The 15,799-nt window shown below is 44.5% G+C and overlaps 1 protein-coding gene across 10 annotated transcripts in view; it reads left to right on the top strand.

The window, feature by feature from the left end:
- The window catches only part of LOC110537500 (protein FAM222B), a 94,399-nt gene extending 83,360 nt beyond the window's left edge, over positions 1-11,039 (top strand). For 9 of the 10 annotated variants that reach the window (XM_021623588.2, XM_021623584.2, XM_021623591.2 and 6 more), the window contains 2 exons: positions 6,644-8,468; positions 8,851-11,039. In XM_021623588.2, the coding sequence (XP_021479263.2) occupies positions 6,644-8,468; positions 8,851-8,893 (1,868 nt within the window). In that variant the 3' untranslated portion in view covers positions 8,894-11,039. Of the gene's footprint in view, positions 1-6,643 lie in introns of all 10 variants that reach the window. The other variant, XM_036937468.1, reaches the window with a different exon arrangement.
- The last annotated feature ends 4,760 nt before the right edge of the window (positions 11,040-15,799 follow it).

Below are 15,799 nucleotides of genomic sequence, written 5' to 3'. Positions count from 1 at the left end.
TCCATTCTTCCAGAATGGTCCGGTATTTGGCTCCATCCATCTTCCCATCAATTTTAACCATCTTCCCTGTCCCTGCTGAAGAAAAGCAGGCCCAAACCATGATGCTGCCACCACCATGTTTGACAGTGGGGATGGTGTGTTCAGCTGTGTTGCTTTTACGCCAAACATAACGTTTTGCATTGTTGCCAAAAAGTTCAATTTCAACCTTCTTCCACATCTTTGGTGTGTCTCCCAGGTGGCTTGTGGCAAACTTTAAACGACACTTTTTATGGATATCTTTAAGAAATGGCTTTCTTCTTGCCACTCTTCCATAAAGGCCAGATTTGTGCAATATACGACTGATTGTTGTCCTATGGACAGAGTCTCCCACCTCAGCTGTAGATCTCTGCAGTTCATCCAGAGTGATCATGGGCCTCTTGGCTGCATCTCTGATCAGTCTTCTCCTTGTATGAGCTGAAAGTTTAGAGGGACTGCCAGGTCTTGGTAGATTTGCAGTGGTCTGATACTCCTTCCATTTCAATATTATCGCTTGCACAGTGCTCCTTGGGATGTTTAAAGCTTGGGAAATCTTTTTGTATCCAAATCCGGCTTTAAACTTCTTCACAACAGTATCTCGGACCTGCCTGGTGTGTTCCTTGTTCTTCATGATGCTCTCTGCGCTTTTAACGGACCTCTGAGACTATCACAGTGCAGGTGCATTTATACGGAGACTTGATTGCACACAGGTGGATTGTATTTATCATCATTAGTCATTTAGGTCAACATTGGATCATTCAGAGATCCTCACTGAACTTCTGGAGAGAGTTTGCTGCACTGAAAGTAAAGGGGCTGAATAATTTTGCACGCCCAATTTTTCAGTTTTTGATTTGTTAAAAAAGTTTGAAATATCCAATAAATGTCGTTCCACTTCATGATTGTGTCCCACTTGTTGTTGATTCTTCACAAAAAAATACAGTTTTATATCTTTATGTTTGAAGCCTGAAATGTGGCAAAAGGTCGCAAAGTTCAAGGGGGCCGAATACTTTCGCAAGGCACTGTATGTCAAAGCCATATCAAATATCTTGTTTGTAAAATAGTTGCTATTGAGCTCAAAATTGAGTTGAGAAATAAAAAGTATACTTACAGAAAGCTGTGAACATCCTCTCCCCATCTGTGAGCAACACACCCTTCTCGCACAGTCTCACCTGTCTCAACGTGTGATACCACCTCACCCCCACCCCCTCTCTCCCAACCCCAGGTGACATATCTCTCTCACGCACACTTCAGTCGATAGTCCTAAATATTTTCGGTATTTGCTGTTATTGAATTCATTTCTGAGATTCCTATGGTTTACGATCACATGATGGTTACAATGCCTAAAATGTACAACCAAACAGGAGTAACAGATGCATGTTGTTTTGAACAATGGACACCCATTAATGTTTTCTCCTTTCTTTTTGGTCCCTCAGAACTGGTGCCATGTAGAAAGCTTCTCAAATCTCCTATCCAAGCTCTCCGACTGTACGATGTTGGCCATCTTATGCCACGATTTTGCAGTCCAGGCATAATGTTCACGTCGTGTGCAAATTCTTTGGCCGTAAAAGATTGTGGAGTGTCTTGGCACTCTCATTGTGACAGGGTCGAGGTCTGCCGATTTTAAGTAGCACTACGTGCGGCCGTAGGCTCTGACAAAGTTCTGGCAAAAACATGTAGCCTTAATCGTGTAGTGTGGCTGGTGTTACGAGCCGATCCTGGTGACTGACCAATAGGAACACAACCTACACTGAGTATGCGCACAATAATACGATTTTGAATAGTCCGATTTAATATAATAGTATGATCTAAACGTTTACATGCTTTGCAAGACGAATGATTTCCCTAATAATCTTGTTTACATAACATATCTGAAATCAGGCCACCTGATGGGATTTTGATAAATGGACAATCGCCAATCAAAATAAACTTTTTACCATAGCGACCATGTTATTTTTGGGAAGCCTATTTAATTCTGAGTTCGGACATATAAAGTTTGTATGTGAAAACTATTTCTAAGATGCATACTGGCTGGTGCTGGCACATGCGCAGATCTAATACACCGCTGCACTTGACGTAGCCTACGTCGGCTTACATAGCCTCACAAGCCAATCGCACAATGTCTCTACAGAACAAGCAAGTCGTACAATCTGTCTAGGTTGATATCAAAAAATTGTATTTGGTAACATCGCACAGTGTGACATCTAATTATCTTAAAAGACTGAATCCAAAGATCAGTGTGGGAAAGCTTTTAGATTACGTTCCCTGTGCATTATTGATCAGACCCAACCCAGGGCATACCCCAACAGACCAGCTTGATTTAGATCTCCCCCTCCCCTCTGTTCTCCCTCTCCCTGAGGCACAGAGATCTCCCTCTAGCTAGTTCCTGCAGCAGGTTTGTGTGTTATAAAACACTCTCTCTCCATCTATGGCTCATCAAGACTGTAATTTCAGAATCACTGTAATCCGCCTACCCCCAGGAGCACAGTGCCAAGCGAGGGGGAGTCTCACTAAGTGCCAAAGTCCGCCATGTTGTTCTGTTCCTCCTCTCCTCTGGCAGGCATGTGACAGAGTACAGTGGAACAAGCTTGGTTTTAAAAAGGTCCACTCTGTAATAATGTCTGTCGCTTGCTGCACTGCTATGTAATGCACATCAAAGCAGTAGGGGCTGAAAGTAAAAGTTTGATTTGGTTTATCAATGAACGAGTACCTTTTTTCCCATTCCTATCAATAAAATAATTATATTAAGTCATACAAAAGTTTAACTGTGCGGGAAGTTTCAAATGCATTTGTCATTTCTAAATCTGTAATGTGATAGGTATTTGACCATTTACTATTTTTTAACACACAAAAACACATTTGATGAATACAATATTTAATCAGTTGTCTTCCGCAAATGAAGTTTATGTTGACTCAATCTTTGAGAGGGAGGGAATCTGACTTCATTGGTCTTCAACTCACAGCTCAGACATTTAATTCCGGTTCAATGTAATAAGCCCTGAGTTAGCCTGCCTGGAGCAGGTTAGATCTGAAGGATTCGTTGAAATACAAATGTAGCTGGCTGAAAGGTGAGCCACTTCTGTGGTACCGTTTGAACTCCGAGTTGACCAAAGTTAACTCCTCAAACTACACTCGTAGTATAGGGCTCAGGGCAGCAGCTTTATTTATTATTGGGGAGAGAGACTGAAGAGCGACTTTAAATAGATGAGAACACACACACACACACACGATACCTGCTCTCAGACTGAGTCTGATGCTGTTGGGAGAGCGATCGTTAACCTCAGCAGCTTGGAAAGTGGAAATGGCCCCACGATTCCTCCACAGCACAGAGAAGGAAGCATGTATAGAGAAGTACAACAAATGGAGCAGGCAGAACAATTTTACTCTATACACGCAGCTACTTTACCGAAGGGGCTACATGGAAAGATACGGAGATCTGAAGTAGATCACAACTACATTCCCTATGTCCACATAATTTAAACAGTAAGAGATTCGTTAAGTCACTCTTGTCTTGAGAGAGAAATGAATGAGCCAGCTAGCATTTGGCCCCCCTACAGTTTAAATATTGTTTGGTAAAAACAGTTGTGTGTGTTACTGACTGTGAAATACTTTTCCTATGTGTTCCTCCATTGGGCAGTCCCTCCAGGATTTCGTTAGGTTTTTTTTGTGATTTTTGCGGGCAAGAATTATTAATTTTGGAATCCATGCTACAGGACTATTTTGATCACGGACTGGGCCCCTCTGGCAATAACATTGACGAATACACTGACTGTCTCTGGGTTCATCAGGAAGTGCATAGAGGATGTTATTCTTACAGTGACGATTAGAACATACCCTAATCAGAAACCGTGGATAGATGGCAGCATTCACGCAAAACTTTAAGCGTGAACCTCCGCATTTAACCACAGTAAAGTAACTGGAAACATGGATGATTCCAAACAGTCTCAATTCAACAGCTCACCCGCCGTTGCACTGCACACCTCCCTATCCCACCCAGCAAGAGGAACTTGAGGAACTCAGATTTTTTTTTTTTGAGGAACTCAGATTTTAACACCGTAGTGCGCTCCATTCTCGTCACTAAGCTCGGGCCTTGGGTCTGAAATGCTCCCTGTGCAACTAGATCCTAGATTTCCTAACGGGCTGACGCCAGGTGGTGAGGGTAGGCAACAAGACTTCCACCACACTGATCTTCAACACTGGAGCCTCCAGGGGTGTGCTCAGCCCCCTCCTGTGCTCCCTGTTCACCCATTACTGTGTGGCCACGCACAACTCCAACTCAAACGTCAAGTTTGCTGACGACACGACAGTGGTAGGCCTGATTACTGACCGCAACGAGACTAGAGGGAGGTGCCCAGAAAATAACCTCTCCCTCAACGTCAACAAAAATAAACAGCTTATCGTGTACAACAGGAGACAGAAGAGAGAGCACGCCCCCATCCTCATCGATGGGGCCCATCTCATTGCCACCCTTTTTTTCCTGTGCATTTAAAAAAAGAGAGCGGATTAATTAGCCCCTTAGCATTGTGACACCACCGTGCCAGTCTTCACAGCTCAGCTCTCTGCCTAGTGCCACTCTGCCTAGCCCACTCACTGCATGCTGCCTGTGAGGCTGAGGAGAGGAGAGGTAGATGGAGAGAGAATTACAGCTTGTGGAAAGACTAAAACCCATTCACGTCCACATTAGGAGATGAGTCTGCGATGGAACCTGGTAGCATTACTTGACATTTTAGACATTTCGTCCCCAGTAAAAGACAGATCTAGCCACCCTCTAAGAGTTTTTATTTTATTTATTTTTTTATTTTTTATTTTTTTTACCCACGTATTTAATAGAATGATGTTGTACTAGATATAGTAATTGAATAGAATAACTAAATATAAGAATGTATGGCTTGGATGTTAAAAGATGAGGGTTCACTTTGGTTCAGACAGTGTTTTAAAAAAGCATCACTGTGGGACTGCCTGGTGTATCCAAAATGGCACTTTGGGCCCTGGTCAAAAGTAGTGCACTATGTAGGGAATAGGTTGTCATTTGGGACGTGACTGCATGTGTATGTATGTAGGTCAGGCTGGCTGGCTGGGGCAGGGAAGGTGACCGGGTTTGAGACCCAGGGCTCAGCCTGAGGAGGGGAGGCTTGGTGAGGTTGCATACAGAACCTCTGCTCTCCTCAACCCAGATCACAATGGCTGGAGGCAGGCCCCTCTCTCTCATATTACATTATAACTGACTTTTACAGTTGGGGAAAGAAAATGAGTCTCACCGAGTGACAGAAACACGCCATCACCTTAGCACATGCTGAACACACACACGACATACTCACGGGCACCTGAATGCACATGTCAAACACACACCTTATCAGTCTTACACTCCCCCAAACACAAACATACACACACTCCAAACTACAGCATCTTCAGACACACTGGGGCATTGTTAAATATAGCCAGTGAGGTGCTTAGTAGCTGTAACAAATGTCTCAGTCAGAGGGCTGAGGGCTCAGTGGTGTTCCAGAGATCAGAGAGACGCTGTGTGATTACTGTCTGCTGTCATGGACCTGCTCCGCTCTTTCTCTACCTCTCTCGCACTTTCTCTCTCTTTGCCTCTCTCTCTCTGCCTCTTGCGCTCCCTCATTCCCTCCCTACCCTTCTCCCTCCCTATTTGACACAGAGGAGAACTATCCCCCTGGCAGACACAGGGGACCAACACTGCCTCCTCTCCCTTTCTGCCTCACTCCTCTTTGTTTTCTCCCACAATGAAATTGGGGAGGGGACTGTGGATCTGTCTTGTCCGTCCATTCGTTCATACGTTAGTCGCATGCAAGATCTCGTACAACTCTGACCAGATTTTTTCGAAACTTGGGTGAATGATGTGTCTTACCATCGAGATCCAGAATTTACAAAATTACACTGATTGGCCCAAGGCAGGAGCTATAGTAATCCACTGAAATATGTTAGTCACACGCGATATCTCAATTGGCCCAGGGGGGGGGGGGGGGGGGGGCTGCATCATTCGTGGGGGACGACATATTTACTGTTGCCTTGTTTAGTCTGGGAATCAGTAGAGTAAGTCCTTTCTTCCTTGTCACTCTCTGATTCACATCTCACACACTTATTGTTAGCTACAATTTATAATGACCCATTACTGACTGAATGTAAACCTCAACTACGGCACTTCAGAATAGGAACAGAGATTGGAATGTGTTGGTTGCTTCGGGGAATCCAGTCAAGATCAAACTCTCTGTATGCGTCCAAAATGTCACATTATTCCCTATATACTGCAATACTTTTGACCAAAAGTAGTGCACTATAAAGAGAATAGGGTGCCATTTGGGGTTCAGCTTCTATTGTGTCCTTGTGAGATATGAGTTGAGAGCACTGTGCTGTTTTTGATATTAGGGGAAGTGCTGAGATTTGGAATGTGAGAATGTTGTTGAAGTCAGTCCGGTTCCGTTCTTCTCAGAAGAGAACCTTAGAACCTCCGGTCAGATTACCACACATCTGCTCCTCTGACGAGAAACCTGACATTTAGCTTTTTACCTGCGTTAACATTTCTCTCTCTCCCCCCCTTTGTCATTCCCCCCTGTGCTCTCTCCCTCTCTCCACCCACCTCTCTATCTTTCTGTCTCTGTCACCCCAGGGGACACTACACAGAGGATGAGATCCGCTCAGTATCCAACCCCTGCGGAATTGGATGCTTATGCTAAGAAGATTGCCAACAACCCCCTGACCATCAAGATCTTCCCCAACAGTGTCAAGGTCCCCCAGAGGAACCACGTGCGCCGCACAGTCAACGGGCTGGATACTTCAGGCCAGCGCTACAGCCCCTACCCCCCCTCTCAGGCCAACGCCAAGGCCGGCCTCCTTGCCATCGTCAAGGTGCCTGTCGTCAAGGGCATCCTCAAAGACTTTGACGGCAGCCGGTCGCGCCTGCACCCCTCTGGGGTCCTCATGAACCCCCCTGGTCCTCGGGGGCCCTTTACAGCAGCTGTCTCGGCCAGCACTTTAAACCTTCACCAACCCCCTTCCCAAGGCCAGGGCGGGTCCCAGTCTCAGCAGAGCCTGAACCCTCAACTTGCGTGCCAGACTCACCCACAGACTCTACAACAGACCCACCCCCAGCAGCAGCAGGGCCTCAGACACCCACCCTGCATGCCCCAACAGCAGCACCCGCAACAGGGGCTGCCCCGGCCCCAGACACTGTCCCACCCCCAAGCACTAGGCCATCCCCAGCCTCCTTCTGGTCTCACCCTCTTGCTCCAACAGCAGCAGCAACAGCACCTTCAGCAGCAGGGGCAGCCACCTCCTGGACTGCAGGGTGGCCGGAAGCTGCCCGATGCCGACGCACCGCCTAACGTTACAGTCTCTACCTCAACCATTCCGCTCACCATGGCTGCTGGCCTGAACCAGAGTCGCCAGCCAGACTTGAGCAGCATCGTGCACCAGATCAACCAGTTCTGCCAAGCCCGGGCCCAGGGGGCTGGAGCCACCTCCATGTGTGAGGGCCAGATTGCCAACCCCAGCCCCATCAGCCGCAACCTCTTCAACAACGCCTGCTCCAGGGTTTCCATGCACAGCAACCCGCACACCAACGCCTGCCCCCCCGGCCTGCCCCCACACCCCAACTGCATCATGTGTCCTGCAGACAAGGCTGCTGTCCCCGCTAACCCCCAAAACAACATGGCTGCCATGAACAGGATGCATGTTTACCACAATGATCTCAAACAGCAGCAACACCAACATAATTTACAACAGCAGCACCAACAGCATTTACAACAGCAACACCAACAGCATTTACAACAGCAACACCAACGGCATTTACAACAGCAGCAGCATCAACAACAACAACATAATCACCAACAGCAGCAGCAGATGCGCTGGAACCAACACCAGTTGGCTTATCTACAGCACATGCAGCAGGACGGTGGGGGCCACCCCTGCAAGCACCCTTCTCGAATGGGCTACCCCCCGGAGCTGTGTGGGGGCCAGTCATACAGCCTGAAGCCTCCTATAGAGAAGCCCACCCCCTCTCCTCCCATCAACAACAACGGCATGCCTGGGGGTCCACTGACCCACTACACCAATGGTGGCCACTACTTCCAGCCACACGCTGTGTGGAACAGCAGCATCCTGCCCACGCCCAACAGCGACAGCTCTGGGTCTCAGGACCTGGCCATGCCGTTCCATGGGGGGGCCTCAGGGGGCACCACCACGCTAGACTGCGGCGGGCCCCCTGGGGGAGGCCATTACAGGCCAGGGGGCGGCGGCTCCACCTCCTCTTCCTCCTCCTCCAGCCAGACTAGTCTGATGAAAACAGCAGATTACTTGGGCGGGGACTTTCAGACGCCCTGCTTCCGAGATCAGAATCTTGGGCTGATAGGCAAGATGCATAGGCCACCAATGAACAGGGTGGGGCCCGAGGTTGGACCAGGGGACGGCAGAACCACTCAGATCCAGCACCCAGGGTACAGATAAGATAAGCTATGGCCGGCATTGTCTATACAGCCGTTATCAAAAACAAGAACCTTCTTCTTTTAGTCTTAAGAATGGAAAAATATGAAATACAATAAAATTAAGTAAAAATGAACACTGACATTAAAAAAAAAGACAAATATATTTAATAAAGAGCAGTGTTTTCTTTTTTTGTAGTCAATCTTGCAAGTGATCAATTGATTTTGTAAATGGGTGCTTTCAGTAGGCACCCTCTAGGGAACGTTTCCTATGTATGTGATTGTCGTCATTCCCTACCTTTTTTTCCCATCCTACCTGTCTGTCAGTGTGCCTGGATCTGAGGATACAGAGTTATTTTTACTTCAGATCTGTCCTAAGAGTTTTTTTCTTTTTAAGCATAAAAGATGTCTCCTGCAGACAATGGATGAAAATGCACTGATCGTTGATGGAGGAAAGAAAACACATTCTCATAAGGATCTTGATGTTTTTGCAGGGTCGAGTGGGGATTTCTCCGCTCCGACTAGTTTTATTGGACAAGTGGCTAATTTTCACTTATTATGTTTACATGTGAATCTCATTGTGACATCGAAATTAAAAGCATATATATATATATATATATATTCCTCTTGAAATCACCACAGAGACGAGATAATTAGTGAATGGTTCAGTGTGGAACTGTCAGTCACTGGACACTACAAAGTACAGACGGAGAGACTTGCCATATGCACATGTACAAAGAGGCTTCTTTTTCTTTTAACGTGTTTATTTATTTGTGTAATAGGACTGTCTTATGAATCAGGTCACCCACTGTTCAAGGTTGATTCCTGTCTATCATCGAAGTATCTAATCAGGTTGATGTTTGTACAGAGTATAGATATATACTGTATTGACATCTAGATCCTGCAGGGAGCAATTTAATGTTGGGACTGACTGGGGGAGCCAACCAACCGATGCTCTCTTGCTCAAAATGCTGCAATGAATTCAGGTGTCTGTTACAATCCATTTTGTCACCATTGCCAATTGAGGTTGGCAACATGATTGTGGAATAACATTTTTATTTAAATGGAGTGGGAAAAAAATCTAATCTGTTCATTCTGTCTGAATCCTGAAATGGCCAAAGTCACATAATTGACAAGGAAAAACACCTTTTAAAATATGTGCCATTTTATGTTGGTTACATTTTTTCCTATAATTTTGGTAAACCCGAAAACTATTACTTGAATTGTTGAGATGCAAAGTTCTGTTTGGCAGTTGTTTAGTGAAGGGAGGGGGCTAGTTATCAGGACTAAACCTTACTACTGGAGTGGAAGAAATATAATTGTTACTAATATTATATTAGAAACTAACGATGAACCAAAAGCAGAGTTTTGATCCCGAGTTTTTTTTAATGTTTTATTTATCATTAAGTTAGGTCTAGTTGCTACTGATTCTGATATGAAGTGTGCTTGAAGAGACCAAATTGATCACTTGCAAGATCACTTGGAGTTAAACAGCAAATGCATTGTTTATTTTATTGTACACTGGCTTACCTACTATACTACTCTAACTTTAAAGTGTAGTGTGTGTGTGTCTGTGAGAATGATGCCTGCTGACGTGGGTTGAGTGTAAACGTGTGTTTTGTATGTGCTAGTGTGTGTCTGTATGTGAGAGTGGGTGGACACTGACATCCACATTCTGTTCACCTCCCTCCCAAACAGCCCTTAAAAAGCCTTAAGTATTTGGTCCTTGGACTTTCCTTTGAAAACAAGCATGGTTATAATGAAAATCAAAAATGATGATTGGAAGATTGCAAGGATACATACAGAGGAACAGCAATTTCTGTTAAACATTTTTTTTTTATACCGTTTTTGTTGAATAGAAAAAGCAATTCCTTAGATTCTTTTTTTTTTATGAAAACAAGAAATGGAGTAATATTTTGTAAGTATATTTTAAATCTATGTGTAGTTACTGGGTTGTAACAAAAAAAATCAAAGTTTCAAAGCTTCACTTGTGACTATTTATAATACTTGATTTTCTTGTTATTTAAATCTTATTTTTCCTCTTTGTTCCTTTTACTATTGCTGTGAAATGGAAGAAGGCCCAATAAGCCTTTCTTTTACGAATCACTCTGGCTGTACGACAGATAAGACGCAAAAGCGTGAGAGTTGTGCTACTCTTTTTGTAATATTGTAATAATTAAATAAAGTTCTAATTTATGCTTTGAAATTAGTGTTCTATGGATGTCATGTTCTTTTGATGCCTGTTCTCCTATTTGATGAGCCGTACAGAACTTACAAAAATATGAGTAGGCCTATTTGTATGTATAAGTTTACTACCCTTCATTCAGTGAGAACAGATGGAACAAATTGGAATCTTTTTAACCTTGTTTGTGTCCAGACCATATACCTGTCTGCTCACTGCCTAGTAGATCTGCATGGGTTACCCCCCCCCCCCCCTCCCCCATTGAGGTTTATAGTGTTACCCCCTGATTGCTTGAATGATTTCCTTAGATAAGACTGTATTCCATGTCTTTTTCCATTTTAGTCCCTCAGATTTCATTTCAATAGTAGGTTACTGTGTGAAATAAAGATTTACCTGCATCATCATCACATAGTCATTGATTTTTAGATAGCACCTTGCCTCTATCAATCAGGTACAGAAACCTCAGAACAGTTGCTGCATTTGGACCCAGTTAGGAAGTCAACAATCGATGAATGATTTTAGGCTCGCTCTACATACACAAAAGTATGTGGACACCCCTTCAAATTAGTGGATTTGGCTATTTCAGCCACATCCATTGCTGATTGGTGTATAAAATCGAGCACACCGCCATGCAATCTCCATAGACAAACATTGTCGGCAGAATGGCCTTACTGAAGAGCTCAGTGACTTTCAACATGGCACCGTCATAGGATGCCACCTTTCCAACAAGTCAGTTTGTCAAATTTATATCCTGCTAGAGCTGCCCCGATCAACTGTAACTGCTGTTATTGTGAAGTGGAAAAGTCTAGGCGCAACAACCGCTCCACCGTGAAGTGGTAGGCCACACAAGCTCACAGAATAGGACCGGCAAGTGCTGAAGCGCGTAGCGTGTAAAAATCATCTGTCCTCAGTTGCCACACTCACCGAGTTCCAAACTGCCTCTGGAAGAAACGTCAGCACAAGAACTGTTCATCGAGAGTTTCATGAAATGGGTTTCCATGGTCGAGCAGCTGCACCACAAGCCTAAGATCACCATGCGCAATATCAAGTGTTAGCTGGAGTGGTGTAAAGCTTGCCGCCATTGGACTGGAACAGTTCTCTGGAGTGATGAATCACGCTTCACTATCTGGCAGTCCGGCGGACGAATTTGAGTTTGGAGGATGCCAGGAGAATGCTACTTACTCAATGCATGGTGCCTACTGTAAAGTTTGGTGGAGGAGGAATAATGTTCCAGTGTTCCATGCCCCTTAGTTCCAGTGACGAGAAATCTAAATGCTACATGATATAATTACATTCTAGACAATTCTATGCTTCCAACTTCGTGGCAACAGTTTGGGGAAGGCCCTTTCCTGTTTCAGCATGACAATGCCCCTGTGCAGATGTCCACATACGTTTGGTCATGTAGTGTACATCCCTTGTGCCTCACATTGTCGTTTAACGGCAACATCTGGTGTACGGTGATTGCACCAATTACATTCAGTGCTTTTGATTGTATCAAAGCAATCCGGTGCAAAATAGTGACAGGAAATCACACAGCCAAAGCAAGCTGTGAAATCTGCAGGACTGGCTGGATTTGATCCGTCTGGCAGGGATGGAAATTGGAAGTTATATAAAGAGCGCACGGTGGGGGGGGTCTGGGTTCAGTTCAGTATCGCTCTATCGAGAGACATTTGAGCAATGCAGGGGTTGATTCATCGACGGCGGCAAAGGGATATTATTCTGTGACCTTTCAATTAACTTTGTGAATGGGTATTTATGCACAATTTTCATGGAGAACGGCAGTCCACCATACCGGTCAGAATGAGTCCATGATTTACAGTAATCATAAGCAAGTTGTATGCTGTTAAAATATTAAGTTATGCTTTGCTCACAGAATTCTAGATTCAGGTGTGAAATGCTATGGATAAGGTATCACAAAGGGTTATATTCAATCCATATCGCCGAGGTTTCACAGAAGATCGGCATTATAACTCCATTGAAATTTAAAGTGAAACTGCACTTCCTGATTTGGCCTCGTTTTGAAGATTACTCATTAAGAAATGCTAGCGGTGATGACTGAAACCAAGAGTTGTCTTAGGGGTGTGGTTTGATGTCAATGTGTGTTATGTTCACATATCGAACCCTGGCAGGTACTGTTGTTTGTCCCTCCTGAGTCGCCGTTGCAACAACATAGATTCATTCTCACTATTTTAAGGAAGTGGCTAAGATAAATCAAGAAATGTGTAATTCATTTTGACGTTTTTGCCGAGGAAGTCTTAGTCGTGCTATTTTACATTTAGCTAAGGTGTTTGATGCAGTAATTCTCAAGTAGAAAAATGAAGTTCAGCTTTACTGCATGATTGAAATTTAAAAGGCTGCATGCAGTCTCTGCTTTGGCAGAGACTGCATTCACGGTAAACGCTGCATATGTCGGTTCAATGGGAAATTACCTTTACATTTATATAGTGGAATCTGTAACGCTTCAGCAGATTGAAAAGAGTCCTTTGTTCCAACTCTTTTTGTCAATGATGCTAGCAAGTAGTAGCTAGCAGGCACATAAACGCAGCAAAAAAAGAAATGTCCTCTCACTGTCAACTGCGTATATTTTCAGCAAACTTAACATGTGTAAATATTTGTATGAATTTAAGATTAAACAACTGAGACATAAACTGAACAAGTTCCACAGACATGTGACTAACTAGAAATGGAACAATGTGTCCCTGAGCAAAGGGGGGTCAAAATCAAAAGTAACAGTCAGTATTTGGTGTGGCCACCAGCTGCATTAAGTACTGCAGTGCATCTCCTCCTCATGGACTGCACCAGATGTGCCAGTTCTTGCTGTGAGAAGTTACCTCACTCTTCCACCAAAGCACCTGCAAGTTCCCGGACATTTCTGTGGGGAATGGCCCTAGCCCTCCGATCCAACAGGTCCCAGATGTGCTCAATAGGATTGAGATCTGGGCTCTTCGCTGGCCATGGCAGAACACTGACATTCCTGTCTTGCAGGAAATCACGCACAGAACGAGCAGTATGGCTGGTGGCATTGTCATGTCAGGATGAGCCTGCAGGAAGGGTACCACATGAGAGAGGAGGATGTCTTCCCTGTAACGCACAGCGTTGAGATTGCCTGCAATGACAACAAGCTCAGTCTGATGATGTTGTGACACACAGCCCCAGACCATGACGGACCCTCCACCTCCAAATCGATCCCCTCCAGAGTACAGGCCTCGGTATAACACTCGACGATAAACGTGAATCTGACCATCACCCCTGGTGAGACAAAACCGCGACTCGTCAGTGAAGAGCACTTTTTGCCAGTCCTGTCTAGTCCAGCGACAGTGGGTTTGTGCCCATAGGCGACAATGTTTCCAGTGATGTCTGGTGAGGACCTGCCTTACAACAGGCCTACAAGCCCTCAGTCCAGCCTCTCTTAGCCTATTGCAGACAGTCTGAGCACTGATGTGGAGATTGTGCGTTCCTGGTGTAACTCAGTTGTTGTTGCCATCCTGTATGTGTCCCGCAGATGTGATGTTCGGGTGTACCGATCCTGTGCAGGTGTTACATCCTTGTTACACGTGGTCTGCCACTGCGAGAACGATCAGCTGCCCGTCCTGTCTCCCTGTAGCGCGGTCTTAGGCGTCTCACAGTACGGACATTGCAATTTATGTGGCCAGATGCCCCGTCCACATCTGCAGTTCTCATGTCTCCTTGTAGCATCCCGAAGGCACATTCACAGAGATGAGCAGGGACCCTGGGCATCTTTCTTTTAGTGTTTTTCAGAGTCCGTAGAAAGGCCTCTTTAGTGTCCTAAGTTTTCATAACTGTGACCTTAATTGCCTACCGTCTGTAAGCTGTTAGTGTCTTAATGACCGTTCCATAGGTGCATGTTCATTAATCGTTTATATTTTATTGAACAAGCATTGGAAACAGTGTTTATTTTTTTGCTGAGTTTAGAACAGCCAGGCTACAATAAGCTTAAGTGCCGTTTAGTTTTTTACAACTTTCTCACTATCGATTACCAGAATATGCGTTTGTCTGGCATTGTTTCATAGGGAATCCTGTTATAAAACAGGTTGCGGGGGAAATAAGATTCTCACAAATGAGTTTTGGAATATTGACAAGTTGCAGCTGGAATACAAGTGCACTCTGTCTCAATGCACTCTGTCTCAATTATAATTTTGCCCCAAAAAGTGACTTGAGTGATTGACACTATCACATGACCTCTCCATGAAGGGCTTAGGGCCAATGATTATTTGAACATGACATTGGCAACGTATTGTCTCATGTAAACAACTCTGAGGCACTAAGCAATGGGCAGGTCTGTCTCACTGTCTGGAGGTTCTGGCTGCTATGTTCAGTAGAGTGCAACTGCAGTTCGGGGCGTTCCTGCATGTGCAGGAATGCAGCCACACCCCGAAATGAGGGCTGCAGTTGCAAACTTCTTACTATGATTGGATAGACGCGTACGCAGCTGATATCAAATCAAACTTTACTTGTCACATGCGCTGAATACAACGGGTGTAGACTCAACCGTGAAATGCTTACGAACCCTTCTCAACAATGCAGAGGTAAAACATTGAATAAAAATAGTAACACAAGGAATACAATATTTGAATGGCACTATATACAGTGAGTACCATTACCAGATTAATATGCTGGGGTACAAGGCATTTGAGGTAGATCCAGTTGAAGTTGGAAGTTTACAAACACTAGGTTGGAGTCATTAAAACTCGTTTTTCAACCACTCCACAAATTTCTTGTTAACAAACTAATTTTGGCATGTTGGTTAGGGCATCTACTTTGTCCATGACATAAAAGTAATTTTTCCAAACAATTGTTTACAGACAGATTATTTCACTGTATCAAAATTCCAGTGGGTCAGAAGTTTGCACACACTAAGTTGACTGTGCCTTTAAACAGCTTGGAAAATTCCAGAAAATTATGCCATGGCTTTAGAAGCTTCTGATAGGCTAATTGACATCATTTGAGTCAATTGGAGGTGAACCTGTGGATGTATTTCAAGGCCTACCTTCAAACTCAGTGCCTCTTTGCTTGACATCATGGGAAAATCAAAAGAAATCAGCGAAGACCTCAGAAAAAACATTGTAGACCTCCAACTTACTGTGGTGCGAAAAGTGCAAATGAATCCCAGAACAACAGCAAAGGACCTTGTGAAGATGCTAGA

This window comes from Oncorhynchus mykiss, chromosome 12 (assembly GCF_013265735.2).
Source record: "Oncorhynchus mykiss isolate Arlee chromosome 12, USDA_OmykA_1.1, whole genome shotgun sequence".
In the NCBI taxonomy this organism is placed as follows: domain Eukaryota; kingdom Metazoa; phylum Chordata; class Actinopteri; order Salmoniformes; family Salmonidae; genus Oncorhynchus; species Oncorhynchus mykiss.
This window is presented reverse-complemented; position numbering and strand designations above follow the sequence as displayed.